This window comes from Hyla sarda, chromosome 7 (genome assembly GCF_029499605.1).
Source record: "Hyla sarda isolate aHylSar1 chromosome 7, aHylSar1.hap1, whole genome shotgun sequence".
Classification (NCBI taxonomy): Eukaryota; Metazoa; Chordata; class Amphibia; order Anura; family Hylidae; genus Hyla; species Hyla sarda.
This window is the reverse complement of record NC_079195.1, coordinates 13060780-13088048: the sequence shown is the minus strand read 5'-3', so window position 1 is coordinate 13088048 and position 27269 is coordinate 13060780. Positions and strand designations below refer to the sequence as shown.

Here is a 27269-nt window from a genome sequence, read left to right as displayed (position 1 = left end):
AATGGTTTGTTTGTTCTCCGCCTGTCTGCATTCTCATTGTGTTGTGCCGAAAATAACAGGTCTGGTGTTTATTATTAGGCGTCTGGGGGTGGGTGCACGTGTCTCTTCTGAAGAATAAAAGGCGAACATTGTAAACATTGGCTGTGGTGGTGCACAGTAGAAAACAGTGGTCTCCATACTGTGGTCCTCCAGATGTTGCAAAACGAAAACTCCCAGCATGCCCGGATATCCGTTGGTGCATTGTATGGCAAAGAAGGGTGTCATTTAAATGGTTAACGACCATGGACGTGTATATTCGTCCATGTGCCGTTAACCAGGTATGACGCAGGCTCCAGACTCAAGCCCGAGTCATACCGGCCAGTCCTCAGCTGATTCTTGTAGCTGAGGGGCGGTGTTAATAGCCGACATGTGGCGATCGCCTCGGCCGGCTATTATCCCTTTAGATAGCCGCTGTCAAAGTTGACAGCGGCGTCTAAAGGAAGCTTTGAACACTCCTTGGTGGTCCAGTTTCATGGATCGCAGGGCCAGGCTTTATCAATGGAGTGCAGATCACACAGATCAATGTGGTTCTATGGAACCACATTGATGTGTATGAGGAATTTAATGATTCCTCCTAAAAGTCCCCTAAGCGGACTAATAAAGTGTAAACAATTTTTTTATATAAAAGTAAAGAAAAAAAAACACCCATTAACCCCTTCATTTAAAGTTAAAAGTTTTAAACGCCCCCCTTTTGCAAAATTCCATAAAAAAAAAATATAAAAAACATAATAAAAATAAACGTATCTGGTATCGCTGTGTGAGTAAATGTCCGAACTATAAAAATATAACCTTAATTAAACCGCACGGTCAATGGTGTACACGTAAAAAAATTCCAAAGTCAAAAAATGCGTATTTTTGGTCACTTTGTATACTCTAAAAAAAAATGTTTTAAATGTATAAAAAGCGATCAAAAAGCCCTATCAAAACAAAAATGGTACTGATAAAAACTACAGATCACAGTTCAAAAAATGAGCCCTCATACAGGCCCCGTGTATGGGAAAATAGGGTGATAGGGGTCAGAATATGGAAAAAATAAGTTATAAGGGTCAGAAGAGGACAATTTTAAACATACTAATTTGGTGCATGTAGTTTTTTTTTTTTTCTTTCTATGAAATAAAGAAAAACCTATATAATTTGGGGATCATTGTAACCATATGGACCTACAGAATAAATATATGGTGTCATGTTTACTAGGAATCAACCGATTATCGGCCGATAATCGTGATTTTGGGCATTATCGGTATCAGCAATTACCTTGCCGATAAGCCCATAATGCCCTGCACCGCCCTCACCACTAAGCCCCCCCCCCCCCCCCCGACCCGCTGCACCACGACCGACCCGCCGCACCGCGTCGCACCCCCCCCCCCCCCACCGCACCGCCCCGGCCCCATTGCCTCCCCCATCCCCGGTTTTATAATAACCTGTTCCCGGGGCCCACGCTACTTCTTGCTCCTGCTGCGTCCTGCGTTACGTTGTGAGCAATGACGAGTGACAGCTCAGGAGGACGCCACCGGAGCCAGATGTGGAGTGGACCCTGGGAACAGGTAATTATAAAACCGGGGATGGGGGAGGCAATGGGGCCGGTGCGCGGGATCGGTCGGGGGCGGTCGGTCGCAGGTGCGGTGGGTCGGGAGGGGCGGTGCGGTGGTGGGGGGAGCGGTGGCGGTGATAGGTCTAAGGATCCCCAGACAGGCAGGGGGAGAGAAGCGGGTGGCGGCCGTGGCCTATGGCACCGCAAAAGCCACTACAGTGCATTGATTTAAAGCGCCCGCTTTAAATCATTGATCTGCAGCGGTGTTGCGGGGGGGGGATAAATAGCCGATAACTTGTACCGGAATATTGGTATAAGTTATCGGCCCTAACCTCCACCGATTATCGGTATCGGCCCTAAAAAAACAATATTGGTCGATCCCTAATTTTTGCCGAAAATTGCACTGGGTAAAATTTTTAAAATTACTTTTTTTTTCCCCCCCCAATTTTGCCCCACAAATATTTTTTTCTGATTGCCGTAAATTTTGGGGTGAAATGATTGATGTAATTACAAAGTACAATTGGTGGTGCAAAAAATAAGCCATGATATGAGTCTGTAGGTGCAAAATTGAAAGAGTTATGATTTTTAGAAGGTGATGAGGAAAAAACCAAAGTGCAAAAATTGAAAAAACCGTGGTCAATAAGGGGTTAAGCTCTTTTCTCTAAAAAGTGTGCCTCCAGCTGTTGAAAAACTGCAACTCCCAGCATGCCCGGACAGCCGTTGGCTGTCCGGGCATGCTGGAAGTTGTAGTTTTGCAACAGCTAGAGGCACACTGGTTGAAAAATACTGCATTAGAAGAAAAAAAAAGGAAAAACCTCATCCTGAATATAGTGCTAGCACATATTATACTGACTTCAGCATGTTTTTGCATAATTTACAGATGACAGGAAGTTGTGTAGTCCTCTCATTGTCAGTGTGGTGTTGTCTCTTCCCTTTCTCCTGACAGGAAGTTGTGTAGTTATATCATTGTCAGTGTGGTGTTGTCTCAGCATCTCCCCAGCTCCTCCCTTTCTCCCGGGATGACTCTGCTGTCCCAGGAGGTGTGGCTGGATATTGTCTCTGTGCTCTAGCCCCACCCCCTGAGTGACGTCATCACCTCTGACCAGCCCCTTTAGCTATATCACCATCTCCCTGATATATACATATCTTTATTAGGTCATAGGTGTGGTTACAACGTGCTGCCTTGTGCTGAGCTATGCCACAGGCTGAGAAGAATAGAGGGAATGAATACAGCAGGTGCTGCAATCTCACTGTGCAATAGTCTGCTGTGAAATGAGATGTTCTGTAAAACCTCTGTGCGGGGCATGGGCAGGAGGGCTTGAGGGAAAACAGTGCATTCTGGGAATTGTTGTGCTGAGCAAGTACATTAATTATCTGGCACAGGAAAAGACCCACAGATACGCAAAACAAATGGATTTTTGCTGGAGTATTGTGCATGCAGCTCTAGATGTGACTGGAGTATTGTTCACGCCACTCTGAATGTGACCGGAGTTTTGTGCATGAAGCTCTGGATGAGACCAGAGTATAATGCATGCAGCTCTGGATGTGAACGGAGTATAAAGCATGCAGCTTTGGATGTGACCAGAGTATAATGCATGCAGATCTGGATGTGACCGGAGTATAAAGCATGCAGCTCTGGATGTGACCGGAGTATAAAGCATGCAGCTCTGGATGTGACCAGAGTATAATGCATGCAGATCTGGATGTGACCGGAGTATAAAGCATGCAGCTCTGGATGTGACCGGAGTATAAAGCATGCAGCTCTGGATGTGACCGGAGTATAAAGCATGCAGCTCTGGATGTGACCGGAGTATAATGCATGCAGCTTTGGATGTGACCGGAGTATTGTGCATGCAGCCCTGGATGTGACCAGAGTATTGTGCATGAAGCTTTGGATGTGACCGAACTATAAAGCATGCAGCTTTGCATGTGACCAGAGTATTGTGCATGCAGCTCTGGATGTGACCAGAGTATTGTGCATGCAGCTTTGGATGTGACTGGACTATAAAGCATGCAGCTTTGCATGTGACCAGAGTATTGTGCATGCAGCTCTGCATGTGACCAGAGTATTGTGCATGCAGCTCTGGATGTGACCGGAGTATTGTACATGTTGCTATGGGTGTGCCTGGAGTTTTGTGAATGCAGCTTTACATGTGACTGGAGTAGAACACCACTATAGATAAGTACAGGTTGTTCTTCCTGCACCTCTGGGTCATGGCTGTTGTGACGTCCTGCTGGGGTCACTTTCCTGTAAGGTTCGTGTCTCATCCCCTGTGCATGCAGCGCACCACTTACTGATACACCCCCCCCCCCCCCCCCTGTCCCGGCTCAGCCATGGGGGCACCTGGATCCCACCACTTCCGCTCTGCCCTCAGGTTACAGCCGTTTTCTGTGTTGTCCACAGAGGAATTCCGAATATTTAAAGACCTTGGGAGCCGAGGATGAAGTCACCTTGTAAGAAGCCACTTGTATCAGGTGTGTTATATAGCTGCCAGTACTGACTGCATCGTCTGATCCCGGCCCCGCAGATCCCTCCAGGTAAGTGGTCTCCAAACTGGGGAACTCCAGAGGTTGCAAACCTACAACTCCCAGCATGCCCGGACAGCCAACGGCTGTCCGGGCATGCTGGGAGTTGTAGTTTTGCAACAGCTGTAGGCCCATGCTGCTTTATAGATTGATGACTTTTGCAGTGTGGTGCGGATTATAGTGGATGCTCTGTGCAAATCTTTCCAGCATTCCATGTGTGTTTCCTAATGCCTTGTAGTCAGTCCGGACATGCTGGGAGTTGTAGTTTTACAACAGCTGTAGGCCCATGCTACCTTATAGATTGATGACTTTTGCAGTAAGGTGCGGATTATAGTGTGTGTTCTGTGCAAATCTTTCCAGCATTCAATGTGTGTTTACTTGTGCCTTGTAGTCAGTCCAGACATGCTGGGAGTTGTAGTTTTACAACAGCTGTAGGCCCATGCTACCTTATAGATTGATGACTTTTGCAGTAAGGTGCGGATTATAGTGTGTGTTCTGTGCAAATCTTTCCAGCATTCAATGTGTGTTTACTTGTGCCTTGTAGTCAGTCCAGACATGCTGGGAGTTGTAGTTTTACAACAGCTGTAGGCCCATGCTACCTTATAGATTGCTGACTTTTGCAGTATGGTGCGGATTATAGTGGATGCTCTGTGCAAATGTTTCCAGCATTCAATGTGTGTTTACTTGTGCCTTGTAGTCAGTCCAGGCATGCTGGGAGTTGTAGTTTTGCAACATTTAGAGGTCCACTGTTTGGACAGCACTGACCTAGAGGGATTGACAGGGCCAGGATCAGACCATGAAGGGGGGGGGGGAGATGTATGGTCTGTACAATGGTTAGGTAGGTGGGACATGTCACAGTAACCTCCAAATGATACCAGGACACAAGGTCAGCAACAGAACATTTCTCATCACACTGCCCCGGCCGGCTTGTCTTCTTCCCATAATGCATCCTGGTGCTATGTCTTCCCAGGTAAGTGACGCACACGCACCCGGCCACATGACGGAGAACGTCATCCACCAGACCAAGGCGCCTTCTTCCATTGCGCCAGTTCTGAGGCTCATTGTATATACTTTGTGGTGGACAGGGGTCACATGGTCGCTCTTTCCAATCAGACATGTCCTGTGTGATCATCTTATTATGAAGGAATCACACACTCAAGTGTCCCTGTGTGAACCCGGTCCTAGCACCAATGTAGGACATAAGTGGTCGGACGAGCCTCCCGCCACTTCTCATCTCACCCGACCTCTATCATTGTGCAACAAAAAGTTTTGTAACTTTCTACGATGGGTTTTATTTTCATGGTTTCTGCTTCTTATCCCTGAAAACCCACCCTGACCAGATACTAAGCTGAGGGGTTGTTATTGCTGTATCCAGTCTAGACAATGCTCTGTGAGCTAAACATCCTGGACCCCAGACTGATGCATTGTACATAGCTAGTCCTGCTCTCAGCTGAGAAGTGATACAATTGTATCCAGTCTAGACAATGCTCTGTGAGCTAAACATCCTGGACCCCAGACTGATACATTGTACATAGCTAGTCCTGCTCTCAGCTGAGAAGTGATACAATTGTATCCAGTCTAGACAATGCTCTGTGAGCTAAACAGCCTGGACCCCAGACTAATACATTGTACATAGCTAGTCCTGCTCTCAGCTGAGAAGTGATACAATTGTATCCAGTCTAGGCAATGCTCTGTGAGCTAAACATCCTGGACCCCAGACTGATACATTGTACATAGCTAGTCCTGCTCTCAGCTGAGAAGTGATACAATTGTATCCAGTCTAGACAATGCTCTGTGAGCTAAACATCCTGGACCCCAGACTGATACATTGTACATAGCTAGTCCTGCTCTCAGCTGAGAAGTGATACAATTGTATCCAGTCTAGACAATGCTCTGTGAGCTAAACATCCTGGACTCCAGACTGATACATTGTACATAGCTAGTCCTGCCCTCAGCTGAGAAGTGATACAATTGTATCCAGTCTAGACAATGCTCTGTGAGCTAAACATCCTGGACTCCAGACTGATACATTGTACATAGCTCGTCCTGCTCTCAGCTGAGAAGTGATACAATTGTATCCAGTCTATAGACAATGCTCTGTGAGCTAAACATCCTGGACTCCAGCCTGATACATTGTACATAGCTAGTCCTGCTCTCAGCTGAGAAGTGATACAATTGTATCCAGTCTATAGACAATGCTCTGTGAGCTAAACATCCTGGACTCCAGACTGATACGTTACCTGCGCTGATACAGTGATAGATGTGCCCGGTATATTATATACACATAGATATAGATATATATATATATATATATATATATATATATATATATATATATAGATATATATATATATATATATATACATATATATACACACACACACACACACAAGGTGATGAATGTTGAGTACAGACGTGATGTCAGACGTGTTACAGACATGTAATGTTCCCTGTCGTGTGTTTAACCCTTTAGTCTCCAGCACAGCTACACCTGAGGTGTGTAAACTGATCTGTGATCCCAGCTCCTCCTCCTCCTTCTGTATCCAGCGGCTCATTCCAGCAGACACTACTCTGGAGTCCTGACTGCGCTCAGTCCACTCTGCTACACCGGAGACCACCGACTCACTGTGTGCGGTAAGTGGTGACATTCACTGACTGCTGTCACTGTTATTACTATATTATAGAAAATCTCCTGGGCCAGAGCACAGGTGATCTGTTATATCCAATGCTATTGTGTGATACCGTCTGCTGAGCCGCTGTATCTAATGCTGTCATGTGTGATACTGTCTGCTGAGCCACTGTATCTAATGCTATCGTGTGTGATACTGTCTGCTGAGCCGCTGTATCTAATGCTATCATGTGTGATAATGACTGCTGAGCCGCTGTATCTAATACTATCATGTGTGATACTGTCTGCTGTGCTGCTGTATCTAATACTATCATGTGTGATACTGTCTGCTGAGCCGCTGTATCTAATACTATCATGTGTGATACTGTCTGCTGAGCTGCTGTATCTAATACTATCATGTGTGATACTGTCTGCTGAGCCGCTGTATCTAATACTATCATGTGTGATACTGTCTGCTGTATCTAATGCTATCGTGTGTGATACTGTCTGCTGAGCCGCTGTATCTAATTCTATTGTGTGACACTGTCTGCTGAGCCGCTGTATCTAATGCTATCGTGTGATACCGTCTGCTGAGCCGCTATATCTAATACTATTGTGTGTGATACTGTCTGCTGAGCCGCTATATCTAATACTATCGTGTGTGATACCGTCTGCTGAGCCGCTGTATCTAATACTATCGTGTGTGATACTGTCTGCTGAGCCGCTGTATCTAATACTATTGTGTATGATACTGTCTGCTGAGCTGCTATATCTAACGCTATCGTGTGTGATACCGTCTGCTGAGCTGCTGTATCTAATACTATCTGCTGTATCTAATGCTGTCACGTGTGATACCGTTTGCTGAGCCCCCGTATCTAAAGCTATCATGTGTGATACTGTCTGCTGAGCTGCTCTATCTAAGCCAGTGTTTCCCAACCAGGGTGCCTCCAGCTGTTGCATAACGACAACTCCCAGCATGCCCGGACAGCCGAAGGCTGTTCGGGCATTCTGGGAGTTGTAGTTTTGCAATAGCTGGAGGCACCCTGGTTGGGAAACACTAATCTAAGCCTATTGTGTGATACTGTCTGCTGAGCCGCTGTATCTAAGCACGCCTCTTTACCTTGGCTGGGTTATTTAGATACTGGACTAGGGTAACAAACTGAACCTTTGCCCTGGGTGAAGAATTTTAGCTACGGCTCAGGTGATACGACCTATTCAGCTGTTGTATCTAATGCTACTTTGTGTGATACTGACTGCTGGGTCCCTGTATCTAAACTTACTGCACTGACACTTCCTAATGTACATTGGCCCCTAAACTACAATCTGACAATAAAATACATCAGATTTTTTTCTCGGACACGTACGGACCAATCACAGCTCCTCACAGCTGTGATTGGTCGGTGTCTGTCTCAGAAATCAGGAACGCTTTTTTCGGCCTTGGACAGATTGATAATTGTGCGCCATTGTAGGAGATTTATGGCGCTTTTTAAAAAGAAGAGTCTCTTTGTTGCCCATAGCAACCAATCACAGCTCAGCTTTCACTTTACCACACTGCATTGTTGCCCAACCAGGGTGCCTCCAGCTGTTGCAAAACTACAACTCCCAGCATGCCCGGACAGCCGAAGGCACACTGGTTGGGAAACCCTGTATCAGAGCAATTTGAGAAATGAAAGTGAAACTGTGATTGGTTGCTACTGGCAACGCAGAGAATATTACTATAAGGGTACACAGTACACAGTACAGAATTTCATCGCAGAATTTCCATGGTACTCAGTGTGCCAAAATTGGCGCTTATGTCCACGGGACCACTGTCTCGGACATAAACGCCGCTCCATAGGCTACAGGGCAGTCCCAGTACCCGTAGACTCAAGGGCGTTCCGGGCCCCCCGTAGACTCAGGTGCGTTCCGTGCCTCCCCCGTAGACTCTAGGGCGTTCCGGGCCCCACGTAGACTCTAGGGCGTTCCGGGCCCCACGTAGACTCTAGGGCGTTCCGGGCCCCACGTAGACTCTAGGGCGTTCCGGGCCCCACGTAGACTCTAGGGCGTTCCGGGCCCCACGTAGACTCTAGGGCGTTCCGGGCCCCCCGTAGACTCTAGGGCGTTCCGGGCCCCCCGTAGACTCTAGGGCGTTCCGGGCCCCCCGTAGACTCTAGGGCGTTCCGGGCCCCCCGTAGACTCTAGGGCGTTCCGGGCCCCCCGTAGACTCTAGGGCGTTCCGGGCCCCCCGTAGACTCTAGGGCGTTCCGGGCCCCCCGTAGACTCTAGGGCGTTCCGGGCCCCCCCCCCCGTAGACTCTAGGGCGTTCCGGGCCCCCCCCCCGTAGACTCTAGGCCGTTCCGGGCCCCCCTGTAGACTCTAGGCCGTTCCGGGCCCCCTGTAGACTCTAGGGCGTTCCGGGCCCCCTGTAGACTCTAGGCCGTTCCGGGCCCCCTGTAGACTCTAGGCCGTTCCGGGCCCCCTGTAGACTCTAGGGCGTTCCGGGCCCCCTGTAGACTCTAGGGCGTTCCGGCCCCCCCATAGACTCTAGGGCGGTTAACCTCTACTCTTCCATGTCACCGCTCTGAGCTCCCCGCACATTTCGTGCTACAATATAAATAATCTCTGGACTATAACATCTTCCAAGTAGACACCTTTGGCCCCAGCGACTTCCCTTCTGGTTCTTGGGGCCCCCAGGCAGTAATATGAAGTGTCGGCTCTCTGACCTCTCACCTCTGGTGTCACCTGCGGAGGTGAGGGCTCGCACGTCCCATGATCTAGCGGTATACCTTTGGGTGGTATTGAGGATAAACCACGCCCTGGCGTCACGAATACAAGGGGTTATTGCCATCTACCACTAGGGTAATTCCATCTGCCCTTTGCATCACACCCTTTATATCATATGTTATACTGTCTGCTGAGCCGCTGGATCTAAAGCTGTCACAGGTGATACTACAGTCATGGCCGTAAATGTTGGCGCCCCTGAAGTTTTTCAAGAAAATGAAGTATTTCTCACAGGAAAGGATTGCAGTAACACATGTTTTGCTATACACATGTTTATTCCCTTTGTGTGTATTGGAACTAAACCAAAAAAAGGAGGAAAAAAAGCAAATTGGACATAATGTCACCAAACTCCAAAAATGGTCTGGACAAAATTATTGGCACCTTTCAAAATTGTGGAAAAATAAGATTGTAGTAACAGGTGTGGGCAACATAAAAATCACACCTGAAAGCAGATAAAAAGGAGAGAAGTTCACTTAGTCTTTGCACTGTGTGTCTGTGTGTGTCACACTAAGCATGGACAACAGAAAGAGGAGGAGAGAACTGTCTGAGGATTCGAGAACCAAAATTGTGGAAAAATATCAACAATCTCAAGGTTACAAGTCCATCTCCAGAGATCTAGATTTCCCTTTGTCCACAGTGCGCAACATTATCAAGAAGTTTACAACCCATGGCACTGTAGCTAATCTCCTTGGGCGTGGACGGAAGAGAAAAATTGATGAAAGGTGTCAACGCAGGATAGTCCGGATGGTGGATAAGCAGCCCCAAACAAGTTCCAAAGATATTCAAGCTGTCCTGCAGGCTCAGGGAGCATCAGTGTCAGCGCGAACTATCCGTCAAAATTTAAATGAAATGAAACGATATTGAGGAGACCCAGGAGGACCCCACTATGGAGGAGACCCAGGAGGACCCCACTATGGAGGAGACCCAGGAGGACCCCACTATGGAGGAGACCCAGGAGGACCCCACTATGGAGGAGACCCAGGAGGACCCCACTATGGAGGAGACCCAGGAGGACCCCACTATGGAGGAGACCCAGGAGGACCCCACTATGGAGGAGACCCAGGAGGACCCCACTATGGAGGAGACCCAGGAGGACCCCACTATGGAGGAGACCCAGGAGGACCCCACTATGGAGGAGACCCAGGAGGACCCCACTATGGAGGAGACCCAGGAGGACCCCACTATGGAGGAGACCCAGGAGGACCCCACTATGGAGGAGACCCAGGAGGACCCCACTATGGAGGAGACCCAGGAGGACCCCACTATGGAGGAGACCCAGGAGGACCCCACTATGGAGGAGACCCAGGAGGACCTCACTGCTGACACAGAGACATAAAGAGACTACATTTTACCAAAATGAACTTGAGTAACCAAAATCCTTCTGGGAAAAAGTCTTGTGGACAGATGAGACCAAGATAGATCTTTTGGTAAAGCAAATCATCCTACTGTTTACCGAAAACGGAATAAGGCCTACAAAGAAAAGAACACAGTACCTACAGTGATATATGGTGGAGGTCAATGATGTTTTGGGTTGTTTTGCTGCCTCTGGCACTGGGGGCCTTGAATGTGTACAAGACATCATGAAATCTGAGGATTACCAATGGATTTTGGGTCGCACTGTACAGCCCAGTGTCAGAAAGCTGGGTTTGTGTCCGAGATCTTGGGTCTTCCAGCAGGACAATGACCCCAAACATACGTCAAAAAGCACCAGAAATGGACGACAACAAAGCGCTGGAGAGTTCTGAAGTGTCAGCAATGAGTCCAGATCTAAATCCCATTGATCACCTGTGGAGAGATCCTACTGCATGCATTTTACATATTCCTTGTGCCCGGGCTGCAAAAATAAACAAAGTAAACTTTAACTCACCTTCCTACGTTCCCCCCGTTGCTCCGGTACCGGCCTCATGGTCCTCTTGCTGCTTCCTGGGGACGGTAACGTCACAGAGCCATCGGCGTATCACCGGCCACAGCGATGTCCCGCCTCGGACGGTGATAGGCTGAGGGCACTGTTATGTAAGGAGCTCTGGCCAGCTCCTTACATGACAATGGAATACCCTTTTTAAGGCCACTCAGCTTTCCCAGGAACTGATATGACTTAAATGGACATTTGACTTGTTGTAAAGACTTGTCAAAGGTTTTGATTGTCCGGGGTCCGAGCGTTCAGACCGCGACCGATCGCTAGAACTAGTCAGGGGAAGTGGGCGCTAAGTGGGCGGAAGTGGGATTGTCTAATAATTGGTCGGGGTCTCAACACTCAGACCCCGACTGATCAAAACTTTTGACATGTTATAAGACATGTTTTAGGCAGGCATGGTTTATCAGAGGTTAAAAAAAAATGTGTAGAGGCTTTCTTCCAGAAACAGCGCCACTCTTGTCCCTCAGGTTGTGCGTGGTATTGAAATTCAGTTCTATAGAAGTAAGTGGAGGCGATTTGTAATACCCCAAACAACCTGAAGAACAGACGTGGCGCCGTTCTTAAAACTTTTTTAAAAAAGCTGCTGAAAGTCATTTACTTTCCCATGTATGGGATTTGCAAAAAAAAAAAAAAAAAAAAAGTCTAAATTTTTAGAGGTGACCTTGATTATGGGAGTTTAGGATGCCACAGGCTAGAAGGGGTTAATCAGGGGCGACACCTTTTTTCCGTGCTTCCGCAATTATCGGAAAAAAGGGGGAATAAAGAGATGGCGAGCGCAGATCTTATCGGCAGGTGGACGCCGACTTCACTTTCATCTCAGGAGCTTTGAAGCTTCTGTGGGTCGGTGGGTTTGGCCTGGGGCCAGCTCGTAACTAGGGGCCCCACATTATGGGGCATTAATCCGGGTCAGTGGAGCTGGGCCCAGCGATGAGATATTAATGGGGGGGAACAATGGGCCCCTGTATGGTGCTCCGGTCCCATCTGGTTATAGGGAGGCTGGAGAAGGACGGGATCCTGGGACCCTGAGAATTCCCACCAACAAGTCCGTCACCCAACTTTCCCATACTGACTGCACAATAAAAAGAAACTTCCTGAACTACGAGGTAAAGTAAATCAAAATCACAACCTGAGGCGGTATTATATGGGCACTGATGTAGGTGCTGTAATGCTGTATTATATGTGCATTGTATGACGGTATTATATGAGCACTGATGTAGATGCTGTATTATATGTGCACTGTATAGCGGTATTATATGGGCACTGATGTAGGTCCTGTAATGCTGTATTATATGTGCACTGTATAGCGGTATTATATGGGCACTGATGTAGGTGCTGTAATGCTGTATTATATGTGCATTGTATGACGGTATTATATGAGCACTGATGTAGATGCTGTATTATATGTGCACTGTATAGCGGTATTATATGGGCACTTATGTAGGTCCTGTAATGCTGTATTATATGCACATCGTATGACGGTATTATATGGACACTGATGTAGGTGCTGTAATGCTGTATTATATGCACATTGTATGACGGTATTATATGGACACTGATGTAGGTGCTGTAATGCTGTATTATATGCACATTGTATGACGGTATGATATGGGCACTGATGTAGGTGCTGTAATGCTGTAATATATGTGCACTGTATAGCGGTATTATATGGGCACTGATGTAGGTGCTGTAATGCTGTATTATATGCACATTGTATGACGGTATTATATGGGCACTGATGTAGGTGCTGTAATGCTGTATTATATGCGCATTGTATGACCGTATTATATGGGCACTGATGTAGGTGCTGTATTATATGTGCATTGTATGACGGTATTATATGGGCACTGATGTAGGTCCTGTAATGCTGTATTATATGTGCACTGTATAGCGGTATTATATGGGCACTGATGTAGGTGCTGTAATGCTATATTATATGCGCATTGTTTGACGGTATTATATGGGCACTGATGTGGGTCCTGTAATGCTGTATTATATGTGCACTGTATAGCGGTATTATATGGGCACTGATGTAGGTGCTGTAATGCTGTATTATATGTGCACTGTATAGCGGTATTATATGGGCACTGATGTAGGTGCTGTAATGCTGTATTATATGCACATTGTATGACGGTATTATATGGGCACTGATGTAGGTGCTGTAATGCTGTAATATATGTGCACTGTATAGCGGTATTATATGGGCACTGATGTAGGTGCTGTAATGCTGTATTATATGCACATTGTATGACGGTATTATATGGGCACTGATGTAGGTGCTGTAATGCTGTATTATATGCGCATTGTATGACGGTATTATATGGGCACTGATGTAGGTGCTGTAATGCTGTATTATATGTGCATTGTATGACGGTATTATATGGACACTGATGTAGGTCCTGTAATGCTGTATTATATGCGCATTGTATGACGGTATTATATGGGCACTGATGTAGGTCCTGTAATGCTGTATTATTTGTGCACTGTATAGCGGTATTATATGGGCACTGATGTAGGTGCTGTAATGCTATATTATATGTGCACTGTATAGCGGTATTATATGGGCACTGATGTAGGTTCTGTAATGCTGTATTATATGTGCATTGTATAACGGTATTATATGGGCACTGATGTAGGTACTGTAATGCTGTATTATATGTGCATTGTATAACGGTATTATATGGGCACTGATGTAGGTGCTGTAATGCTGTATTATATGTGCACTGTATAGCGGTATTATATGGGCACTGATATAGGTGCTGTAATGCTGTATTATATGTGCACTGTATAGCGGTATTATATGGGCACTGATGTAGGTCCTGTAATGCTGTATTATATGTGCATTGTATGACGGTATTATATGGGCACTGATGTAGGTCCTGTAATGCTGTATTATATGCGCATTGTATGACTGTATTATATAGGCACTGATGTAGGTCCTGTAATGCTGTATTATATGCACATTGTATGACGGTATTATATGGACACTGATGTAGGTGCTGTAATGCTGTATTATATGCACATTGTATGACGGTATTATATGGGCACTGGTGTAGGTGCTGTAATGCTGTATTATATGCGCATTGTATGACGGTATTATATGGGCACTGATGTAGGTGCTGTAATGTTGTATTATATGTACATTGTATGACGGAATTATATGAACAGTGATGTAGGTCCTATAATGCTTTATATATACACTGTATAGCGGTATTATACAGGTTCTGATGTAGGTCCTATAATGCTGTATTATATGTGCACTGTATAGCGGTATTATATAGGCAGTGAATGTAGATCTTGTAGTGCTGTGTTTGATTACTTTATGATGGTATTATATGGGCACTGATGCAAGTTATGTACTGCTATATCATGTGTGCACTGTATGGCAGTATTATTATATGGACATCGATATAGGTCTTGTAATGCTGTATTATGTGTGCACTGTATGGTGATAGTATTATATTGCTATAGGTTCTATAATGTTGTAATTAATGTGCACTGTATGGCGGTATTATATGGACACTAATATGATCTTTTTACTTTCCAGGTACATTTCTGGAATGATGTTAGTGGGGAATGTTCTTGTTCCTCTCCTTCTCCTTTCCTATGGTGAGTTTTGTTTCTTTGCAGGAATAATTTACTATTATATTTTTTCCTATTACTCTGTGTTTAGCGCCTTTTTGCAGTTGGCCCCATACACTTACAGTGCGGTATAGTTACCGCAAGGTTTTCTATATGTACGGTATAGAGATGCCGCAGGCTGAGGGGCCACAAGTGGGTGGTAGTGGAACATCTCTATAGTGCGTAGGGAGAGGCTCCCTCTGCCAGAACAGCGCCATCATCAGGTTCCTCATATACAAGATCTCTGTATGCTGGACCCAACACTGTCAGACACATCAACATTTAAAACAGTGTCTCCCAACCCGGGTGCCTCCAGCTGTTGCAAAACTACAACTCCCAGTATGCCCGGACAGCCGATGGCTGTCCGGGCATGCTGGGAGTTGTAGGTTTGCAACAGCTGGAGGCACCCTGGTTGGGAAGCACTGATATAGAAGATGGAAATATCCCTTTAGGTCACAAACTAGACCTTTTTTATGCTAGAATTTTTTTTAAACTTTCTATGTCATTATCTATATTAAAATAATAATAATAATAATGCTAAAAATAATAATAATGATTATTATTATTATTTACACTGACCACATAGTGAGCTGACTCTTCCTGCTCTGTAGAGATCACATCATCAGGATAACAATAACAGGTAACAACAATATGTGACTAATATGGGATCCGCCATTCACAGTAGGTGATGGCCACAAATCCACCTTCTCCCTTCCCTGCACAGATCACAGAGCATACCCACAAAACTCTCCCATAGAAGTCGGCAGGTAATTGTCACAGCTCTTCTCTCTTCCCTGCACCATGACCTCTTCACGGGGCACGCAGTATGCCCACAAAACTCTCCCATAGAATTCAGCAGGTGACTGTCGAAGCCCCCTTCTCTGCACAGTAATCACTGCACAGATCTCAGAACATGCCCACAACACTCCCCAGTAGGTGATGGCTACAGCTCCCCCTTGACCTTTCTGCACAACAATCACTGCATATTTCTCAGAGCATGCCCACAACACTCTCACATAGAAGTCAGCAGGAGACTGTTGAAGCCCCCCTCTCTGCACAGTGATTACTGCACAGATCACAGAGCATACCCACAACACTCCCCAGTAGGTGATGGCCACAGCTCCCCACTTCCCCGTTCTGTACAACAATCGCTGCACAGATCACAGAGCATGCCCACAACACTCTCCCATAGAAGTCAGCAGGTAATTGTCACAGCTCTTCTCCCTTCCCTGCACCATGACCTCTTCACGGGGCACGCAGTATGCCCACAAAACTCTCCCATAGAAGTCAGCTGGTGACTGTCGAATCCCCCATCTCTGCACAGTGATCACTGCACAGATCCCCAGTAGGTGATGGTCACAGCTCCCCCTTTGTCCACATCGATCACTGCATAGTTCAGAGCATGCCCACAACACTCACCCATAGAAGTCAGCAGGTAATTGTCACAGCTCTTCTCCCTTCCCAGCACCATGACCTCTTCACGGGACACGCAGTATGCCCACAAAACTCTCCCATAGAAGTAGTTGGCTCCAGCTTGTAGGTTCCTCTGGTCCTCAGAAAGATGGCCGACCCCCTTCCCCATTTACAGAAAATGGAAACAAAATCGGAGGACAAAAGGGATTTAAAAAAAGAGATAATGTAGTCGCTCTACTGCAAAACTTGGCTTCAGCTATAGAAGTTTCCTGTGGTCACCAGTAAACTGGACGTATTCTAGAGCAGAATATGATGACCAGCAGTCACAAGGAAACACGTGATAGTATGGGTGCTGATATAAATGAATGATAAAGATGGCCGCTAGGAATGAAATACAATATAACACAGGAAAAGTCACCTAACTAAAGGCCATTATACAACAATTATTGTGCGCATGAGCGTTCCTAGTGATCAGCGCGTTAGTCAGCTGATTAGCTTTCTTGTACGGCCAATAAAATAATCCCTATTGGCGATACAGTTCCTATCTGAACGGGAGGTGCAGCCGATAATGCTACATTTAAATGGCCACAGAGTTGATTGAGCCGTTTTCTACCCCACGTATACAAGGTATACTGTGTAAAAGGATCCTAACTCTCCCTAGTCTTTCCCTATGTCTTCCCCTAAACTAAACTTACACAGAAAGCTCTGCCCTTGTAATATCCCTGAATGGCCCTAAACTAAACTAAGCCGAAAGAAACATCTAAAAGGGGCTGATACCAACTTAACCCTGGAAATTTTAAGATAAACACACTGGGGAAGATTTAGGTGATGTTTTGGCATAGATGATCAGGACAGTGTTCCCCAACCAGGATGTCTCCTGCTGTTGCAAAACTACAACTCCCAGGATGCCCAAACAAGGAACTGAAATACACTCTATCAGGAATCTGGAAAACTCTTCATTATATGATGATTGCACTTTATTTATAGAACATGCCGGCCCTTTAATGAGGCATTATACTTATAATAGTGTTATAATAGTGCTGTCCTCTTCTCCTCCTCCAGTATATTCGGGTCTCGCTGTCCAGCAGCTTCATGTGAACCCACAGATTACTGCAAAGATTTCTGCCGCTGCATCCAGTAAGTCCTAGTCCTGTGTATGTGTATATTCATGTATATAGGGGCAGTAATATTGTAGTTATATTCATGTATATAGGAGCAGTATTATAGTAGTTATATTCTTGTATATAGGGGCAGTATTATAGTAGTTATATTCTTGTATATAGGGGCAGTATTATAATAGTTATATTCTTGTATATAGGAGCAGTATTATAGTAGTTATATTCTTGTATATAGGAGCAGTATTATAGCAGTTATATTCTTGTATATAGGAGCAGTATTATAGTAGTTATATTCTTGTATATATAGGAGCAGTATTATAATAGTTATATCCTTGTATATAGGAGCAGTATTATAGTAGTTCTATTCTTGTATATAGGAGGCAGTATTATAGTAGTTATATTATTGTATATAGGAGCAGTATTATAGTAGTTATATTCTTGTATATAGGAGCAGTATTATAGTAGTTATATTCTTGTATATAGGAGCAGTATTATAGTAGTTATATTCTTGTATATAGGAGCAGTATTATAGTAGTTATATTCATGTATATAGGGGCAGTAATATTGTAGTTATATTCATGTATATAGGAGCAGTATTATAGTAGTTATATTCTTGTATATAGGAGCAGTATTATAGTAGTTATATTCTTGTATATAGGGGAGCAGTATTATAGTAGTTATATTCTTGTATACAGGAGCAGTATTATAGTAGTTATATTCTTGTATATAGGAGCAGTATTATAGTAGTTATATTCTGGTATATAGGAGGCAGTATTATAGTAGTTATATTCTTGTATGTAGGAGGCAGTATTATAGTAGTTATATTCTTGTATATAGGAGCAGTATTATAGTAGTTATATTCTTGTATACAGGAGCAGTATTATAGTAGTTATATTCTTGTATATAGGAGGCAGTATTATAGTAGTTATATTCTTGTATATAGGAGGCAGTATTATAGTAGTTATATTCTTGTATATAGGAGCAGTATTATAGTAGTTATATTCTTGTATATAGGAGCAGTATTATAGTAGTTATATTCTTGTATATAGGAGCAGTATTATAGTAGTTATATTCTTGTATATAGGAGCAGTATTATAGTAGTTATATTCTTGTATATAGGAGGCAGTATTATAGTAGTTATATTCTTGTATATAGGAGGCAGTATTATAGTAGTTATATTCTTGTATATAGGAGCAGTATTATAGTAGTTATATTCTTGTATATATGAGGCAGTATTATAGTAGTTATATTCTTGTATATAGGAGCAGTATTATAGTAGTTATATTCTTGTATATAGGAGCAGTATTATAGTAGTTATATTTTTGTATATAGGAGCAGTATTATAGTAGTTATATTCTTGTATATAGGGGTAGTATAATAGTAGTTATATTCTTGTATATAGGAGCAGTATTATAGTAGTTATATTCTTGTATATAGGGGCAGTATTATAGTAGTTATATTCTTGTATATAGGGGCAGTATTATAGTAGTTATATTCTTGTATATAGGAGGCAGTATTATAGTAGTTATATTCTTGTATATAGGAGCAGTATTATAGTAGTTATATTCTTGTATATAGGAGGCAGTATTATGGTATTTATATTCTTGTATATAGGAGGCAGTATTATAGTAGTTATATTCTTGTATATAGGAGCAGTATTATAGTAGTTATATTCTTGTATATAGGAGCAGTATTATAGTAGTTATATTCTTGTAAATAGGAGGCAGTAATATAGTAGTTATATTCTTGAATATAGGGGGCAGTATTATAGTAGTTATATTCTTGTATATTGGAGGCAGTAATATAGTAGTTATATTCTTGTATATAGGGGAATAGTAGTTATATTCTTGTATATAGGAGTTAGTATTATAGTAGTTATATTCTTGTATATAGGAGCAGTACTATAGTAGTTATATTCTTGTATATAGGAGCAGTATTATAGTAGTTATATTCTTGTATATAGGAGCAGTATTATAGTAGTTATATTCTTGTATATAGGAGCAGTATTATAGAAGTTATATTCTAGTATATAGGAGCAGTATTATAGTAGTTATATTGTATATAGGAGCAGTATTATAGTAGTTATATTCTTGTATATAGGGGCAGTATTATAGTAGTTATATTCTTGTATATAGGAGCAGTATTATAGTAGTTATATTCTTGTATATAGGAGGCAGTAATATAGTAGTTATATTCTTGAATATAGGGGGCAGTATTATAGTAGTTATATTCTTGTATATTGGAGGCAGTATTATAGTAGTTATATTCTTGTATATAGGGGGATAGTAGTTATATTCTTGTATATAGGAGTTAGTATTATAGTAGTTATATTCTTGTATATAGGAGCAGTATTATAGTAGTTATATTCTTGTATATAGGAGCAGTATTATAGTAGTTATATTCTTGTATATATGAGCAGTATTATAGAAGTTATATTCTAGTATATAGGAGCAGTATTATAGAAATTATATTCTTGTATATAGGAGCAGTATTATAGTAGTTATATTCTTGTATATAGGAGCAGTATTATAGTAGTTATATTCTGGTATATAGGAGCAGTATTATAGTAGTTATATTCTGGTATATAGGAGCAGTATTATAGAAGTTATATTCTTGTATATAGGAGCAGTATTATAGTAGTTATATTCTGGTATATAGGAGCAGTATTATAGTAGTTATATTCTTGTATATAGGAGCAGTATTATAGTAGTTATATTCTGGTATATAGGAGCAGTATTATAGTAGTTATATTCTTGTATATAGGAGCAGTATTATAGTAGTTATATTCTTGTATATAGGAGCAGTATTATAGTAGTTATATTCTTGTATATAGGAGCAGTATTATAGTAGTTATATTCTTGTATATAGGAGCAGTATTATAGTAGTTATATTCTTGTATATAGGAGCAGTATTATAGTAGTTATATTCTTGTATATAGGAGCAGTATTATAGTAGTTATATTCTTGTATATAGGAGCAGTATTATAGTAGTTATATTCTGGTATATAGGAGCAGTATTATAGTAGTTATATTATAGCGAGTGACTCGAGTGTTTCTTTATAAGGAAATTTTTTCCGTGATTTATGGATGTGGCCGCCCCTGATATTGTCTTTCATTCCCACATTCATGGTCGATCCAGTCTAACCAGTCTACTGGTCACAGTAAATCCCGGAATTGGTTAATCTGACCCTGTCTGCACTTGTGTATACAGGGGCCTGTTCTGGGGGCCCTGTGTGTGTGTTTTTTGGTAGATCCGCAGCCTTTTCATCTCCTGACTGGGACAGACATCACCTGCCGATTGCGGGACAAGTTCCCACAGGTCGTTGCGGTGAAGTGATGTCTGTTCCTGTCTAGTATAGTGTAGACTCGCTCAGCAAGCAAGAGGTTAATCCAAGCCACAGGATGCTGCTGTTCAATGGGAAAAGCCTTTAGTCCAGTGTTTCCCAACCAGAATGCCTCCAGCTGTTGTAAAACTACAACGCCCAGCATGCCCAGACAGCCAACGGCTGTCTGGGAATGCTGGGAGTTGTAGTTTTACAACAGCTGGAGGCACTCTGGTTGGGGAAACACTGCTTTTTTTTTTCCATGCAAGAGGAAATGTGAAGCTTCTGTAGCCAACCATGTGGCGTCTTATCTTGCAGGGATGTTTTGCTCGGGGCCCCTGGATGTCCTTATTCTCCTCGATGGCTCTAATAGTGTTGGGAAGGGAAGTTTCGAAAGGTCCAAGCATTTTGCAGTGAAGTTCTGCAACACTTTAGACATCCGTGCTGACCGGGTAAGTAACACTTAGAAAGTTGTAGAACTTTGTAATACAAGATTTTAACAAACATTACGGAGGGAAAGCAGCAGTATACAGATAGAGCTGGAGGGGAGGTGTATAGTTATTAAATATTCTGATCCGATAGAGAAAGCAGCAGTATACAGATAGAGTTGGAGGGGAAGTGTATAACTACTACATTTCCTGGTCCCATAGAGAGAGAGAGAGCAGCAGTAGTATAAAGATAGAGCTGAAGGGAGAGGTATATAACTATTTTATCTCCTGATTCCATATATATATATATATATATATATATATATATATATATATAGCAGCAGTATACAGATAGAGCTGGAAGGCATGTATTTAACTACTATACATCCTAATCCCATAGAGAGAGAGAACTGAATGGGAGGTGTATAACTACTATATATACTGATCCCATAGAGATAGCTGCAGTATACAGATAGAGCTGGAGGGGAGGTGTATAGCTACTATATATACTGATCCCATAGAGATAGCAGCAGTATACAGATAGAGCTGAAGGGGGAGGTGTATAACTACTATATACAGTATTTCCTGATCTCGTAGAGATAGCAGCAGTATACAGACAGAGCTGGAGGAGAGGTGTATAACAACTATATATCCTGATCCCATAGAGATAGCAGCAGTATACAGATAGAGCTGGAGAGGAGGTGTATAACTTCTATATATCCTAATACCATAGAAAAAAAAGAAGCAGCAGTATACAGATAGAACTGAAGGAGAGGTGTTTGGCTACTATATATCCTGATCCCATTGATAAAGCAGCAGTATACAGATAGAGCTGGAGGGGAGGTGTATAACTACTATATTTCCTGATCCCATAGAGATAGCAGCAGTATACAGATAGAGCTGAAGTAGAGGTGTTTGGCTACTATACATCCTGATCCCATTGATAAAGCAGCAGTATACAGATAGAGCTGGAGGGGAGGCGTATAACTACTATATTTCCTGATCCCATAGAGATAGCAGCAGTATACAGATAGAGCTGGAGAGGAGGTGTATAACTTCTATATATCCTTATACCATAGAGAAAGAAGCAGCAGTATACAGATAGAGCTGAAGGAGAGGTGTTTGGCTACTACAGTATATATCCTGATCCCATTTATAAAGCAGCAGTATACAGATAGAGCTGGAGGGGAGGTGTATAACTACTATATACAGTATATCCTGATCTCCTAGAGATAGCAGCAGTATACATATAGAGCTGGAGGGGAGGTATATAACTACTATATATCCTGATCCCATAGAGATAGCAGTATACAGATAGAGCTGAAGAGGAGGTGTATAACTACTATATACAGTATATCCTGATCTCCTAGAGATAGCAGCAGTATACAGATAGAGCTGGAGGGGAGGTATATAACTACTATATATTCTGATAACATATTAAACCCGGATTGTAGTTACATAAAGCTGTAGAACCTTCCTATATGCTTAGTTTTACAATTTATCAATATGTTAATATAAATATTATCTCCGTCAGCTTTCTGTGAATTGAAATATGTTTTGTTTTACTTAGTTCTATTCATTATTCAGTGTTTAATGTAACAATAAACTACTCAGACCCCACATGACACAAAGTAACAGATGTATAATGTATAATGTGACGTCACTGTATACGGATATTTATGGCTGAGGAATGATTGAGATTCCAGGAGGTAATAAATATACAACGAATTAACATTCCTGCTGTAATCCGTCCGAGGAGCGGAGCTGTCAGCGGGGTCCTGCTATTATAATGTTTGGGCTGGCACTGCCAACCGCCCCCCCCCCCCCCCTGGCATGTACCAGGTGCGCACGACTGCGTACAGAATAGACTAAAATCGTGTGACATCTGTCCATAACATTAAAGGGGTTATCCAGGAAAAAACTTTTTTTTATATATATAAACTGGCTCCAGAAAGTTGAACAGATTTGTAAATTACTTCTATTAAAAAATCTTAATCCTTTCAGTACTTATGAGCTGCTGAAGTTAAGGTTGTTCTTTTCTGTCTAAGTGCTCTCTGATGACAGGTGTCTCGGGAACCGCCCAGTTTAGAAGCAAATCCCCATAGCAAACCTCTTCTAAACTGGGCGGTTCCCGAGACAGACAGAGGTGTCAGCAGAGAGCACTGTTTTCTGACAGAAAAGAACAACTCAACTTCAGAAGCTCATAAGTACTGAAAGGATTAATATTTTTTAATAGAAGTAATTTACAAATCTGTTTAACTTTCTGGAGCCAGTTGATATTAAAAAAAAAATTTTTCCCTGGATAATCCCTTTTTAAGCTCCGAGATATAATACATCAGCGCGCAATTCAATTTCTGCAGTTTTCCTCACTTTTTCATGCGCGGTTTCCATTGTTTTCTATGGGACGCGACTATTTTTGCTTTTATTACTTTCCTATGAAATTAAACGAAACCACAAGGTGAATGATAATCCGGCCATAGATCCTTTTAGGATCTGGTCACACGGGGGATGGATTTACTGTAGGAAAATTTCTGCAAATTATATTTTGTGGACGTGTTCTGGATTCCTGATCATGTGGTCATCACAGGGAATGTGTCGGGGTTATGCTGGGTGTAGTAGTCCTTTTAGTATAGGTCATGTGGCAGGGTGGTGTAGGCAACCCGGTGGTCTCTGTGACCCCCACCACAACCTTTTGTCATTTAAGTTGTTCCCATATACAAAGTGCAGGAATGAGACCTCTTAGAATTCTGTGAAGCAGCTTAAAGGGGTACTCCGCTGCTCAGAGTTTTGAACAAACTGTTCCGAACGTTGGAGTTTGTGACGTCATAGCCCCGCCCTCTTATGACGTCACGCCCTGCCCCCTCAATGCAAGTCTATGGGAGGGGGCGTGACGTCCGTCACGCCCCCTCCCATAGACTTGCATTGAGGGGGTGGGGTGTGACGTCATAAGAGGGTGGGGCTATGACGTCACAAGCTCCCGGCTTCAGCGTTCGGAACAGCTTGTTCCAAACGCTGAGCAGTGGAGTACCCCTTTAAAGAACTTTACTTAAAGGGTACTCCACGTCTTGTTCCGAACATTGTGTGCAGGCTGCGGGGGTCGTGATGTCATGGCCACGCCCCTCTTGACGTCACACCATATCCCCTCAATGCAAGTCTATGCCCCCTGCCATAGACATGCATTGAGGGGGCGTGGTGTCACGTCACAGGGGGCGTGGTCGTGACATCACGACCCCCCAGAACACTGGGGCAGTTGAGTACCTCTTTAACAAATCCAATGTAATACAGTTACTACGGCACAGTTCGGAATGTTACAGCTTCCTGAGCCAGATGAATGGACATTTGGTCACTGTTTCTTTAAATGTTGCTTTTCAGCTGCCTTACTCAATTTAGCACTCTTTATATCCCAGGGCTCCCTTAAAGGGGTACTCCGGTGGAAAACTTTTTTGTTAAAATGAACTGGTGCCAGAAAGTTAAACAGATTTGTAAATCACTTCTATTAAAAGAATCTTTATCCTTCCAGTATTTATTAGCAGCTGTATGCTACAGAGGAAATTCTTTGCTTTTTGTATTTCTTTTTTTATCTTGTCCACAGTGCTCTCTGCTGACACCTCTGTCCATGTCAGGAACTGTCCAGAGCAGGAGAGGTTTGCTATGGGGATTTTCTCCTGTTCTTGACAGTTCCTGATACGGGCATCAGGTGTCAGCAGAGAGCACTGTGGACAAGAAATTACAAAAAGAAAAGAATTTCCTCCGTAGCATACAGCTGCTAATAAGTACTGGAAGGATAAAGATTTTTTAATAGAAGTAATTTACAAATCTGTTTAACTTTCTGGCACCAGTCGATTAAAATAATAATAATAATAATAATAATAATAATGTTTTCCACCGGAGTACCCCTTTTAAATGTTTTCCACCGGAGTACCCCTTTAACCTTGTTACTTCTCTGCGCCCAGCAGGCCAATCCTGAGCCTCCACCCCCCTGGGAGCTGGGGTACATATCTGCAGCAGTGCCCCCACCCAACAGAGCATCCATGGTATTGATGTGGAGTTACATAAAGTAAAACAAACATGCATAACATAGCAAACAGTAAGGAATAGTATAGCACAGAATCAGACAAATGCAATGTGTGTATAGGTTTCGCCCACCAACAAGAACAACTGCAGCCCGCCCTAATCTTCGCCCTAGCGGCCGCGTGGTACCTTCAGTTGGTGCACATTGAATAGATGGGGCCCATACAAAGTCCTGCTTCACAGGAAACTTTCAAAATGTCTGCAAATGGATTTCATAGTCTTTTATCAGTATGGGAGTTGAGGATTTCAGGCTTACCCTTACACAGGCTGTAAATCGGGTCAGTCCAGCTTCAGGTTCTCCTCAATGCTTACAGAGTCTTTCCTGCTACCAGCACTGGATCCTGTACAACCTGCTCAGCTGCTGCAGCACTCTTTGAACCAGGACTCCTCACAGGCTGTCCATCTGTGTTCTTTCTCTGCTTGTTCGCCTGCTTCTGAAAAATCCAAGATGGCGACGGGTACATTTCCACGAAAAAAAAAATAAAACTTCTCCTTCCCCAGCTTTAGTCACCGCTCAGTTCATTATCTTGCTCAGTCCGCCATCTACTGGACATTTCATGTATTTGCAGGATAATACACTACAATAGTACCATGCAATAGGTTTTTAGTCCAACGTTACTGAAACTACTGATGAGGATCTTCCCAGGTTGGCTCACTGTGGGGCAGTATGTAGACATTTTTTTTTTCTTTACTCTTACAACTCTGGTTTACAACACGATATTCAAAGGGACATGGGCAGAAAATGTTTCCTTACGTGACGGCCAAGAAGCGCTTATTCCGATCGGATACCAACAAACAGATTACTGTATTGCGGAGAGGCCCTTGTTCAGCCATATTCTCTCTGTTGAAGACTATAAACTCCTTCTCGGAGATGAAGAACTTGAACACTTAAAGGGGTTATCCAGGAAAACATTTTTTTTTTATATATCAACTGGCTCCAGAAAGTTAAACAGATCTGTAAATTACTTCTATTAAAAAATCTTAAAGGGGTATTCCAGGCAAAACTTTTTTATATATATATATATATATATCAACTGTCTCCAGAAAGTTAAACAGATTTGTAAATAATTTCTATTAAAAAATCTTAATCCCTCCAATAGTTATTAGCTTCTGAAGTTTTCTGTCTAACTGCTCAATGATGATGTCACGTCCCGGGAGCTGTGCATGATAGGAGAATATCCCCATTAGAACTGCACAGCTCCTGGGATGTGAGTCATCAGAGAGCAGTTAGACAGAAAACAACAACTCAACTTCAGAAGCTAATAACTATTGGAAGGATTAAGATTTTTTTAATAGAAGTAATTTACAAATCTGTTTAACTTTCCGGAGCCAGTTGATATATAAAAAAAGGTTTTGGCCTGGAATACCCCTTTAATTCTTTCAGTACTTATGAGCTTCTGAAGTTAAGGTTGTTCTTTTCTGTCTAAGTGCTCTCTGATGACACGTGTCTCGGGAACCGCCCAGTTTAGAAGAGGTTTGCTATGGGGATTTGCTTCTAAACTGGGCGGTTCCCGAGACACGTGTCATCAGAGAGCACTTAGACAGAAAAGAACAACCTTAACTTCAGTAGCTCATAAGTACTGAAAGGATTAAGATTTTTTAATAAAAGTAATTCACAAATCTGTTTAACTTTCTGGAGCCAGGTGATATTTAAAAAAAAAGTTTTTTTCCTGGAATACCCCTTTAATCCTCACAGCATGACATGATGTAGACAGTAGTGATGAGCAGCAGGGGCCATATTCGAATTCATGATATTTTGCGAATATATTGACGATTATTTGTCGCATATTCGCTATGTTCATTCACAATTTTTTTCCATGCGAATTCGCATTAACATTCGCATAAAAATTTGCATGTGAAAAAAAACAAACAAAAAAAAATTACGAATATATAGCATCAATATATATTGGTCCACCCCTT

General features: G+C 42.8%; 1 protein-coding gene across 5 annotated transcripts in view; it reads left to right on the top strand.

Moving 5' to 3' along the window:
- Window positions 1-27269, top strand: part of VWA2 (von Willebrand factor A domain containing 2) — a 55362-nt gene that overhangs the window by 3519 nt on the left and 24574 nt on the right. The window contains exons 2-6 of one of the 5 annotated variants that reach the window (XM_056530152.1): window positions 3975-4045; window positions 6570-6730; window positions 14924-14985; window positions 17473-17547; window positions 21169-21302. In XM_056530152.1, the coding sequence (XP_056386127.1) occupies window positions 14937-14985; window positions 17473-17547; window positions 21169-21302 (258 nt within the window). In that variant the 5' untranslated portion in view covers window positions 3975-4045; window positions 6570-6730; window positions 14924-14936. Of the gene's footprint in view, window positions 1-3974; window positions 4046-5005; window positions 5067-6569; window positions 6731-9552; window positions 9627-12454; window positions 12483-14923; window positions 14986-17472; window positions 17548-21168; window positions 21303-27269 lie in introns of those variants that run through there. The other 4 variants (XM_056530153.1, XR_008846269.1, XM_056530154.1 and 1 more) reach the window with 4 other exon arrangements.